Source organism: Passer montanus, unplaced genomic scaffold (genome assembly GCF_014805655.1).
Source record: "Passer montanus isolate IOZ18808 unplaced genomic scaffold, ASM1480565v1 scaffold869, whole genome shotgun sequence".
Taxonomy (NCBI): domain Eukaryota; kingdom Metazoa; phylum Chordata; class Aves; order Passeriformes; family Passeridae; genus Passer; species Passer montanus.
In genome coordinates, this window is record NW_024374023.1 from 245 (window position 1) to 12,317 (window position 12,073).

The 12,073-nt window shown below is 60.0% G+C and overlaps 1 protein-coding gene across 1 annotated transcript in view; it reads left to right on the plus strand.

The window, feature by feature from the left end:
- Positions 1–683: 683 nt before the first annotated feature.
- The window catches only part of LOC120513730 (helicase SRCAP-like), a gene marked incomplete at both ends in the record, with an annotated part of 14,559 nt that continues 3,169 nt past the window's right edge, over positions 684–12,073 (plus strand). Inside the window, 5 exons of the mRNA XM_039733397.1 lie at positions 684–866; positions 3,736–3,932; positions 8,951–9,065; positions 9,647–9,832; positions 11,827–12,067. Coding sequence (XP_039589331.1) covers positions 684–866; positions 3,736–3,932; positions 8,951–9,065; positions 9,647–9,832; positions 11,827–12,067 — 922 coding nt within the window. The remainder of the gene's footprint in view (positions 867–3,735; positions 3,933–8,950; positions 9,066–9,646; positions 9,833–11,826; positions 12,068–12,073) is intronic.

Here is a 12,073-nt window from a genome sequence, read left to right on the forward strand (position 1 = left end):
CACCAAGGACACGCTGGGGACAACCTGGGGTCAACAAGGACACCCTGGGGACATCCTGGGGTCACCAAGGACACGCTGGGGACATCCTGGGGACATCCTGGGGATATCAGGGCCATCCCACAGACATCCTGGGGACATCCCGGGAACATCCTGGGGTCACCAGGGACACCCCAGGGACATCCCGGGGACACCCTGGGGTCACCAAGGACACCCCAGGGACATCCCGGGGACACCCTGGGGTCACCAAGGACACCCCAGGGACATCCCGGGGACACCCTGGGGTCACCAAGGACACCCCAGGGACATCCCGGGGACACCCTGGGGTCACCAAGGACACCCCAGGGACATCCCGGGGACACCCTGGGGTCACCAAGGACACCCCAGGGACATCCCGGGGACACCCTGGGGTCACCAAGGACACCCCAGGGACATCCCGGGGACACCCTGGGGTCACCAAGGACACCCCAGGGAAGGAGGAGTCGGGGGGACATTGAGGGGATTGGGGACATCGGGGACAGGGGGTGCTGAAGGGACCCCGCACCCAAATCCCCAACCCTCACCTCTCTCACCTGTCTGATCTCACCTGTCTGATCTCACCTGTCTGATCTCACCTGTCTGATCTCACCTGTCTGTCACCTATCTGGTCTCACCTGTTTTTATCTCACCTGTCTGGTCTCACCTGTCTCACCTGTGCAGGTAAGCTGCAGGCGCTGGACGTGCTGCTGCGGCGGCTGCGGGCGGGCGGGCACCGCGTGCTGATCTTCACGCAGATGACACGCATGCTCGACGTGCTCGAGCGCTTCCTCACCTTCCACGGGCACATCTACCTGCGCCTGGACGGCTCCACCCGCGTCGAGCAGAGACAGGTGAGGCACGCACCTGGGCGGGGCCAGGCACACCTGGAACACAGCTGGGGATGGGTGAGACACACCTGGGCACACCTGAGCAGGGTCAGACACACCTGGGACACACCTGGGTGGGGTTAGACACACCTGGGGATGGGTTAGACACACCTGGGGATGGCTGGGACACACCTGGATAGGGTTAGATGCACCTGGGGCACACCTGGGGGTGGGTTAGACACACCTGAGACACACCTGGATAGGGTTAGACACACCTGGGGGTGGGTTAGACACACCTGGGACACACCAGAGCAGGGTCAGACACACCTGACATACGCCTGGATAGGGTTACATACACCTGGGACACACCTGTGTGGGGTTAGAGGCACCTGAGACACACCTGGGGATGGGTTAGATGCAGCTGGGACACACCTGGGCACACCTGGGGGTGGGTTAGGTGTGGCTGAGACACACCTGGGGACAGTTAGAGACACCTGGGACACACCTGGGGGCAGTTAGACACACCTGGGACACACCTGAATGGGGTCAGACACACCTGAGATACACCTGGATAGGGTTACATACACCTGGGACACACCTGTGTGGGGTTAGAGGCACCTGAGACACACCTGGGGATGGGCTAGACACACCTGGGACACACCTGGGGGCAGTTAGAGACACCTGGGACACACCTGGGGGCAGTTAGAGACACCTGGGACACACCTGGATAGAGTGAGACACACCTGGGGATGGGCTAGACACACCTGGGACACACCTGAACAGGGTCAGACACACCTGAGACACACCTGAATGGGGTCAGACACACCTGGGACACACCTGGGGGCAGTTAGAGACACCTGGGACACACCTGAGCAGGGTCAGACACACCTGGGCAGGGTCAGACACACCTGGGGATGGGTTAGGTGTGGCTCAGACACACCTGGGGACAATTAGAGACACCTGGGACACACCTGAGCAGGGTCAGACACACCTGAGACACACCTGAATGGGGTCAGACACACCTGGGACACACCTGGGGATGGGGTCAGACACACCTGGGTAGGGTTAGAGACACCTGGGACACAGCTGGGGTTGGGTTAGAGACACCTGGGACACACCTGAATGGGGTCAGACACACCTGGGACACACCTGGGATGAACCTGGGTAGGGTCAGACACACCTGGAACACACCTGGGTGGGGTTAGACACACCTGGGACACACCTGGGGATGGGTTAGAGACACCTGGGACACACCTGAGCAGGGTCAGACACACCTGGGACACACCTGGGGATGGGGTCAGACACACCTGGATAGGGTCAGACACACCTGAGACACACCTGAATGGGGTCAGACACCTGGAACACACCTGGGTAGGGTTAGACACACCTGGGACACACCTGGGGATGGGTTAGACACACCTGGAATGCACCTGGGGATGGGTTAGGTGAGGCTGAGACACACCTGGGGACAGTTAGAGACACCTGGGACACACCTGGGTGGGGTTACACACACCTGACATACACCTGGATAGGGTTACATACACCTGGGACACACCTGAGCAGGGTCAGACACACCTGGGGATGGGTTAGACACACCTGGGACACACCTGAACAGGGTCAGACACACCTGAGACACACCTGGGCACAGTTAGATACACTTGGGGATGGGTTAGGTACACCTGAGACACACCTGGGTAGGGTTAGAGACACCTGGGGCACACCTGGGGATGGGTCAGACACACCTGAGCAGGGTCAGACACACCTGGGGATGGGTTAGACACACCTGGGACACACCTGGGCAGGGTTAGACACACCTGAGCAGGGTCAGATACACCTGGGACACACCTGAGCATGGTTAGACACACCTGAGCAGGGTTAGACACACCTGGGCCACACCTGAGCAGGGTCAGATACCCCGGGGACACACCTGAGCATGGTTAGACACACCTGAGCAGGGGCAGATACACCTGGGACACACCTGGGACACACCTGGGACACACCTGGGACACACCTGGGACACACCTGGGACACACCTGGGACACACCTGGGACACACCTGGGACACACCTGGGACACACCTGGGACACACCTGGGACACACCTGGGACACACCTGGGACACACCTGGGACACACCTGGGACACACCTGGGACACACCTGGGACACACCTGGGACACACCTGGGACACACCTGGGACACACCTGGGACACACCTGAGCAGGGTCAGACACACCTGGGCACACCTGGGCATGTCTGTACACACCTGGGCACGGGCAGGGACAGATGGGCAATGCCTGAGCAGCTCCAGGTGAGCTCCCAGGTGTGCCCAGGTGTCTCAGGTGAGCTCCTGAGTGCCCCCAGCTCCCTCCCAGGTGCTCCAAGGTCCCTCCCAAGTATCTCAGGTGTCCCCCAGGTGTCCTCAGGTGTGCCCCAGGGGTGCCCGGGCTCACCTGCGCGTCCCGCAGGCGCTGATGGAGCGCTTCAACGCCGACAAGCGAATCTTCTGCTTCATCCTCTGCCCAGGTGGGCCCAGGTGCCCCAGGGGTGCCCGGGCTCACCTGCGCGTCCCGCAGGCGCTGATGGAGCGCTTCAACGCCGACAAGCGAATCTTCTGCTTCATCCTCTGCCCAGGTGGGCCCAGGTGCCCCAGGGGTGCCCGGGCTCACCTGCGCGTCCCGCAGGCGCTGATGGAGCGCTTCAACGCCGACAAGCGAATCTTCTGCTTCATCCTCTGCCCAGGTGGGCCCAGGTGCCCCAGGTGTGCCCGGGCTCACCTGCGCGTCCCGCAGGCGCTGATGGAGCGCTTCAACGCCGACAAGCGAATCTTCTGCTTCATCCTCTGCCCAGGTGTGCCCAGGTGCCCTAGGTGTGCCCGGGCTTACCTGCGCGTCCCGCAGGCGCTGATGGAGCGCTTCAACGCCGACAAGCGAATCTTCTGCTTCATCCTCTCGACGCGCTCGGGCGGCGTCGGCGTCAACCTGGCCGGGGCCGACACCGTGGTGTTCTACGACTCGGACTGGAACCCCACCATGGACGCGCAGGCGCAGGACCGGTGCCACCGCATCGGCCAGACCCGCGACGTCCACATCTACAGGTGAGCGCACCTGGGACTCACCTGGGCAGGGGTTTGGGGGTTATGGACTCACCTGTAACACCTGGAGCTCACCTGTGCAGGAATTTGGGAGTTCTGGGCTCACCTGTGCAGGTGTTTGGGAGTCAGGAACTCACCTGTGTGGTTATTTGGGCATTATGGACTCACCTGTGCAGGTTTTTGGGAGTTACAGCCTCACCTGTGCAAGTATTTGTGGGTTATGGGCTCACCTGTGCAGGAATTTGGGAGTTATGGACTCACCTGTAATACCTGGAGCTCACCTGTGCAGGTATTTGGAAGTCAGGAGCTCACCTGTGCAGGTATTTGGGGTTTAGGAGCTCACCTGTGTCATTATTTGGGAGTTCTGGGCTCACCTGTGCAGGTGTTTGGGGGTTCTAGGTTCACCTATAAAACCTGGTGCTCAGCTGTGCAGGTATTGGGGAGTCAGGAGCTCACCTGTGTGGTTATTTGGGAGTTCCGGGCTCACCTGTGCAGGTATTTGGGAGTTCTGGGCTCACCTGTGCAGGTATTTGGGAGTTCTGGGCTCACCTGGGCAGGTGTTTGGGAGTTCCGGGCTCACCTGGGCAGGTGTTTGGGGTTGTTTGGGTCCCTGGGCAGGCGCAGGACCGGTGCCACCGCATCGGCCAGACCCGCGACGTCCACATCTACAGGTGAGCGCACCTGGGACTCACCTGGGCAGGGTTCTGTGTGAGTTACAGCCTCACCTGTGCAGGTGTTTGGGAGTTATGGACTCACCTGTGCAGATATTTGGGCATTATGGAGTCACCTGTAATACCTGGAGCTCACCTGTGCAGGTGTTTGGCAGTCAGGAGCTCACCTGTGCAGGTATTTGGAGGTTACAGCCTCACCTGTGCAGGTATTTGGGAGTTCTGGGCTCACCTGTGCAGGTGTTTGGGAGTTCTGGGCTCACCTGTGCAGGTGTTCGGGAGTTCTGGGCTCGCCTTTAATACCTGGAGCTCACCTGTGCAGGGACTCACCTGTGTAGGAATTTGGAAGTCAGGAGCTCACCTGTGTGGTTATTTGGGGGTTATGGGCTCACCTGTGCAGGTGTTTGGGAGTTGTGGACTCACCTGTGTGGTTATTTTTGGAGTCAGGAGCTCACCTGTGGCACCTGGTTAGGTGAGGGTTCACCTGGGGGCTCAGGTGAGCACCTGGAGCTCACCTGTGCGGCTGAGAGCTCACCAGCGTCACCTGTGTGACCTATCTCAGCTTTTTCACCTGTCTGTCTCTCACCTGTGTCACCTGTCTGTGTCTCACCTGTCTCACCTGTCTCTCACCTGTCTCTGTACCTGCAGGCTGAGCAGCGAGCGCACGGTGGAGGAAAACATCCTGGGGCTCACCTGGGGCTGTCTCACCTGTGTTACCTGTCTGTTTCTCAGCTCTCTGTACCTGTCTCACCTGTCCGTACCTGTCTCACCTGTCCGTCCCTGCAGGCTGATCAGCGAGCGCACGGTGGAGGAAAACACCCTGGGGCTGTTCCCGTGTCTCACCTGTGTGCTCACCTGTCCATACCTGTCTCACCTGTGTGCTCACCTGTCTCACCTGTCCGTACCTGTCTCACCTGTCCGTCCCTGCAGGCTGATCAGCGAGCGCACGGCGCAGGACCGGTGCCACCACATCGGCCAGACCCGCGACGTCCACATCTACAGGTGAGCGCACCTGGGCCAGGTACGGCCTCACCTGGGCAGGTGTTTGGAGGTTATGGACTCACCTGTGTGGTTATTGGGGGGTTACAGCCTCACCTGTGCAGGTGTTTGGGGTTGTTTGGGTCCCTGGGCAGGCGCAGGACCGGTGCCACCACATCGGCCAGACCCGCGACGTCCACATCTACAGGTGAGCGCACCTGGGCCAGGTACGGCCTCACCTGGGCAGGTGTTTGGAGGTTATGGACTCACCTGTGTGGTTATTGGGGGGTTACAGCCTCACCTGTGCAGGTGTTTGGGGTTTTAGAGCTCACCTGTGTGGTTATTTGGGGGTTCTGGGCTCACCTGTGCAGGAATTTGGGAGTTATGGACTCACCTGTGTGGTTATTTGTGGGTTATGGATTCACCTGTGCAGGTGTTTGGGGTTGTTTGGGTCCCGGGGCAGGCGCAGGACCGGTGCCACCGCATCGGCCAGACCCGCGTCGTCCACATCTACAGGTGAGCGCACCTGGGCCAGGTACGGCCTCACCTGGGCAGGTGTTTGGGGGTTACGGACTCACCTGTGCAGGTATTTGGGGTTTTAGAGCTCACCTGTGTGGTTATTTGGGGGTTCTGGGCTCACCTGTGCAGGAATTTGGGAGTTATGGACTCACCTGTAATACCTGGAGCTCACCTGTGCAGGTGTTTGGGAGTTATGGACTCAGCTGTGCAGGTGTTTGGGAGTTCTGGGCTCACCTGGGCAGGTGTTTGGGAGTTAGGGACTCACCTGTGCAGGTATTTGGGAGTTATGGACTCACCTGCAATACCTGGAGCTCACCTGTGCAGGTATTTGGGATTTTAGATCTCACCTGTGCAGGTGTTTGGGATTTTAGAGTTCACCTGTGTGGTTATTTGTGAGTTAGAGCCTCACCTGTGCAGGTATTTGGGCATTATGGATTCACCTGTGTCATTATTTGTGGGTTATGGGCTCACCTGTGCAGGTATTTGGGGGTTCTGGGCTCACCTGTAAAACCTGGAGCTCACCTGAGCAGGTATTGGGGAGTCATGAGCTGACCTGTGCCGTTATTTGGGAGTTCTGGACTCACCTGTGCCGTTATTTGGGAGTTCTGGGCTCACCTGTGCAGGTGTTTGGGAGTTACAGACTCACCTGTGTGGTTATTTGGGGGTTCTGGGCTCACCTGTGCAGGTGTTTGGAAGTCAGGAGCTCACCTGTGTGGTTATTTGGGGGTTAGAGCCTCACCTGTGCAGGTGTTTGGGAGTTCTGGACTCACCTGTGCAGGTGTTTGGAGGTTATAGACTCACCTGTGCAGGTGTTTGGGAGTTCTGGGCTCACCTGGGCAGGTATTTTGGAGTCAGGATCTCACCTGTGGGGTTATTTGGGGGTTCTGGGCTCACCTGTGCAGGTGTTTGGGGTTGTTTGGGTCCCTGGGCAGGCGCAGGACCGGTGCCACCGCATCGGCCAGACCCGCGACGTCCACATCTACAGGTGAGCGCACCTGGGACAGGTACGGCCTCACCTGGGCAGGTGTTTGGCATTTCAGAGCTCACCTGTGTGGTTATTTGGGGGTTACAGCCTCACCTGTGCAGGTGTTTGGAATTTAGGAGCTCACCTGTGCAGGAATTTGGGAATTATTGACTCACCTGTGCAGGTGTTTGGGGGTTACAGCCTCACCTGTGTGGTTATTTGGGGGTTCTGGCCTCACCTGTGCAGGTGTTTGGAATTTAGGAGCTCACCTGTGCAGGAATTTGGGAATTATTGACTCACCCAGGTGAGGCTCAGGTGGGTCCAGGTGAGGCTTGGGGGTCTCAGCTCAGGTTTGGGGTTCCTAGATGAGGTTTAGGTGGGTCCAGGTGAGGTTCAGGTGGGTCCAGGTGAGGTCTGGGGGGTCTCAGGTGGGCTTTGGGGGTCCCAGGTGGGGTTTGGAGGTCCCAGGTGGGTCCCAGGTGAGGTTTGAGGGGTCTCAGGTGGGTCCAGGTGAGGTTTGGGGGTCCCAGGTTAGTCCCAGGTGAGGTTTAGGTGGGTCCAGGTGAGGTTCAGGTGCAGTTTGGGGGTCCCAGGTGGGTCCCAGGTGAGGTTTAGGTGAGGTTTGGGGGGGTCCCAGGTGAAGTTTGGGGGGTTCCAGGTGGGGTTTGGGGGTCCCAGGTGCATCCAGGTGAGGTTCAGGTGGGGTTTGGGAGTCCCAGGTCAGTCCCAGGTGAGGTTCAGGTGGGTCCAGGTGAGATTCAGGTGGGGTTCAGGTGGGGTTTGGGGGGTCTCAGGTGAGGTTTGGGGGTCCCAGGTGGGTTTTGGGGGGTCCAGGTGAGGTTCAGGTGGGGTTTGGCGGGGTCCCAGGTCAGTCCCAGGTGGGGTTTGGGGGGTGCAGGTGGGGTTTTGGGGATCTCAGGTGGGGTCTGGGGGGTCCCAGGTGAGGTTTGGGGGTCCCAGGTGTGCAGGAACCTTTTGAGGGTGCTTCAGGTGTGGCCAGGTGGGGATCGCGTGGGTCCAGGTGGGGTTTGTGGGTCACAGGTGGGTCCCAGGTGGGGTTTGGGGGTCCCAGGTGGGGTTTGGGGGTCCCAGGTGGGTCCCAGGTGGGGTTTGGGGGGCTCACCTGTCTCAGCTGTATCTCACCTGTCTCGCCTGTCTCTGTCCCTGCAGGCTGATCAGCGAGCGCACGGTGGAGGAGAACACCCTGGGGCTCACCTGGGGCTGTCTCATCTGTGTTACCTGCGTTACCTGTGTGCTCACCTGTGTCTCACCTGTCTCACCTGTCCGTACCTGTCTCACCTGTCTCACCTGTCTCTGCACCTGCAGGCTGATCAGCGAGCGCACGGTGGAGGAGAGCACCCTGGGGCTGTCTCACCTGTGTCTCACCTGTCTCACCTGTGTCTCACCTGTCTCACCTGTCTCTGTACCTGCAGGCTGATCAGCGAGCGCACGGTGGAGGAGAACACCCTGGGGCTGTTCCCCTGTCTCACCTGTGTGCTCACCTGTCCGTACCTGTCTGACCTGTCCGTACCTGTCTGTACCTGTCTCACCTGTCTTTGTACCTGCAGGCTGATCAGCGAGCACACGGTGGAGGAGAACACCCTGGGGCTGTTCCCCTGTGTTACCTGTGTTACCTGTCTGTCTCTCACCTGTCTCACCTGTCTCTGTACCTGCAGGCTGATCAGCGAGCACACGGTGGAGGAGAACACCCTGGGGCTGTTCCCCTGTGTTACCTGTGTTACCTGTCTGTCTCTCACCTGTCTCACCTGTCTCTGTACCTGCAGGCTGATCAGCGAGCACACGGTGGAGGAGAACACCCTGGGGCTGTTCCCCTGTGTTACCTGTGTTACCTGTCTGTCTCTCACCTGTCTCACCTGTCTCTGTACCTGCAGGCTGATCAGCGAGCACACGGTGGAGGAGAACATCCTCAAGAAGGCCAACCAGAAGCGGCTGCTGGGGGACATGGCCATCGAGGGCGGCAACTTCACCACCGCCTACTTCAAACAGGTGAGCGCCCACAGGTGAGGGCTGGGCGGCACAGGTGGGTCCCAGGTGGGGTTTGGGGGGTCCCAGGTGAGGCTCAGGTGGGCCCAGGTGAGGTTCAGGTGGCTTCAGGTGAGGTTCAGGTGGGGTTTGGGGGTCCCAGGTGAGGTCTGAGGGTCACAGATGAGGTTTGGGGGGTCCCAGGGGAGGTTTGGGCGGTCCCAGGTGAGGTTTGGGGGGTCCCAGGGGAGGTTTGGGCGGTCCCAGGTGAGGTTTGGGGGGTCCCAGGTGAGGCTCAGGTGGGCCCAGGTGAGGTTCAGGTGGCTTCAGGTGAGGTTCAGGTGGGGTTTGGGGGTCCCAGGTGAGGTCTGGGGGTCACAGATGAGGTTTGGGGGGTCCCAGGTGAGGTTTGGGCGGTCCCAGGTGAGGTTTGGGGGGTCCCGGGTGGGGTGTTGTCCCCGGTGTCCCCAGGCGCCCTCTCAGATGTCCCCAGGTGGGTTCTGGTGGGGTTCAGGTGTCCCCAGGTGTCCCCAGGTGTGTCCCCAGGTGTGTCCCCAGGTGTGTCCCCAGGTGTGTCCCCAGGTGACCCCGCGTGTTTCCCGCAGCAAACCATCCGCGAGCTGTTCGACATGGCGCCCGAGGAGCCGCCGAGGGAGCGAGGGGACAGGGACAGGGACAGGGACAGGGATGGCGACGGGGACCGAGGGGACAGGGACAGGGACCGAGGGGACAGGGACAACGAGGACGACGAGGACCCCGCGGCCACCCGGAGGACGCACATCCTGGAGCAGGTGAGGGACCCCGGGGTGGCACCTGGGGTCCCGATGTCCCCAAATGTCCCCGATGGCCTCGGTGGCCTTGATGTCCCAGATGTCCCTAAATGGCCTCAAATGGCCTTGATGGTCTCGATGTCCCCAAATGTCCCTAAATGGCCTCAAATGGCCTTGATGGTCTCGATGTCCCCAAATGTTCCCAACGGCCTCAATGACCCCAAATGTCCCCAATGTCCCCAAATGTTTTCAGTGTCCCAAATTACCTCAATGGCCCCAAATGTCCCCAGTAGCCCTAAAGGTCTGAGTGTCACCAAATGTCCCCAAATGTCCCCAGTGGCCCTAAAGGTCTGAGTGTCACCAAATGTCCCCAAATGGCCCCAGTGGCCTGAAATGGCTTCAATGTCCTCAGATGTCCTCAAAAGCCTCAATGTCCCCAAATGTCCCCAATGTGCCCGATGCCCCCGATGTCCTAAATGTCCCCAAATAGTCCCAATGGCCCTGATGGCCTCAATGTCCCCAAATGTCCCCAGTGTCCCCGATGACCTTGATGGTGTCGGTGTCACCAAATGGCCCCAATGTCCCCAAATGTTCTCCGTGTCCCCAGTGACCTCAATGTCCCCAAATGGCCCAAAATGTCCCCAACGGCCCCAAATGGCCCCCATGGCCTTGATGTCCCCAAATGTCGCCCATGTCCCCAAACGTTCTCAGTGTCCCCAATGATCTCAGTGCCCCCAAATGTCCCCAACGTCCCTGATGGTCCCGATGGTGTCCCCAATTATCCCCAATGTCCCCAGTGTCCCAAATTATCCCAAACGTTCCCAATGTCCCCAATGTCCCTGGTGTCCCCAACCCCCTGAATGTCCCCAATGTCCCCAATGTCCCCAGTGTCTCCAATGTCCCCAACACCTCCAATGTCCCCAACACCTCCCATGTCCCCAATGTCCCCAATGCCCCCAATGTCCCCAATGTCCCCAGTGTCCCCAATATCAAAAATACGCCCGGATGTCCTCAATGTCCCCAATCCCCTGAATGTCCCCAGTGTCCCCAATGTCCCCTCAGTGTCCCCAATGTCCCCAAAGTCCCCAATGTCCCCAATGTCCCCAAAGTCCCCAATGTCCCCAATGTCTCTAATTATCCCCAGCGTCCTCAGTGTTTCCTGTGTCTCCAATGTCCCCAACACCTCCAATGTCCCCAATGTCCCAAATGTGTCCAATGTCCCCAGCGTCCCCAATATCAAAAATACGCCCGAATGTCCTCAATGTCCCCAATCCCCTGAGTGTCCCCAATCCCCTGAGTGTCCCCAATGTCCCCTGAGTGTCCCCAGTGTCCCCTGAGTGTCCCCAATGTCCCCTGAGTGTCCCTGTGTCCCCAGTGTCCCCTGAATGTCCCCAATGTCCCCTGAGTGTCCCCAGTGTCCCCAATGTCCCCAGTGTCCCCTGAGTGTCCCCGTGTCCCCAGGCGCTGTGCGGGGCCGAGGACCCCGAGGACATCCGCGCGGCCTCGCAGGCGCAGGCCGAGCGCGTGGCCCCGTGTCCCCAATGTCCCCAATCCCCTCAATGTCCCCAGTGTCCCCAATGTCCCCTGAGTGTCCCCAATGTCCCCACAGCCTCCAATGTCTGCAGTGTCCCCAATGTCCCCAACAATCTCAATGTCCCCATTGTCCCCAGTGTCCCCTGAGTGTCCCCAATGTCCCCAATGTCCCAAACACCCCAGTGTCCCCTGAGTGTCCCCTCAATGTCCCCAATGTCCCCAGTGTCCCCGATGTCCCCTGAGTGTCCCCGTGTCCCCAATCTCCTGAGTGTCCCCAGTGTCCCCGATGTCCCCTGAGTGTCCCCAATGTCCCCTGAGTGTCCCCAGTGTCCCCTGAGTGTCCCCGTGTCCCCAATGTCCCCTGAGTGTCCCCAGTGTCCCCAATGTCCCCAATGTCCCCATTGCTCCCAATGTCCCCAATGTCCCAAATGTGTCCAATGTCCCCAGTGTCCCCAATCCCCTGAGTGTCCCCGTGTACCCAGGCGCTGTGCGGGGCCGAGGACCCCGAGGACATCCGCGCGGCCTCGCAGGCGCAGGCCGAGCGCGTGGCGGCGCTGGCCGAGTTCAGCGAGTCGCTGAGCCCCGAGGACGGCGCCGGCGCCGACGGCCCCGAGGAGGAGCTGAGCAAGGCCGAGCAGGAGATCGCGGCACTGGTGGAGCAGGTGAGAAACACACCTGGGACAGGTGAGAGCACACCTGGGACAGGTAACACACCTGGGCTGAGCAAGA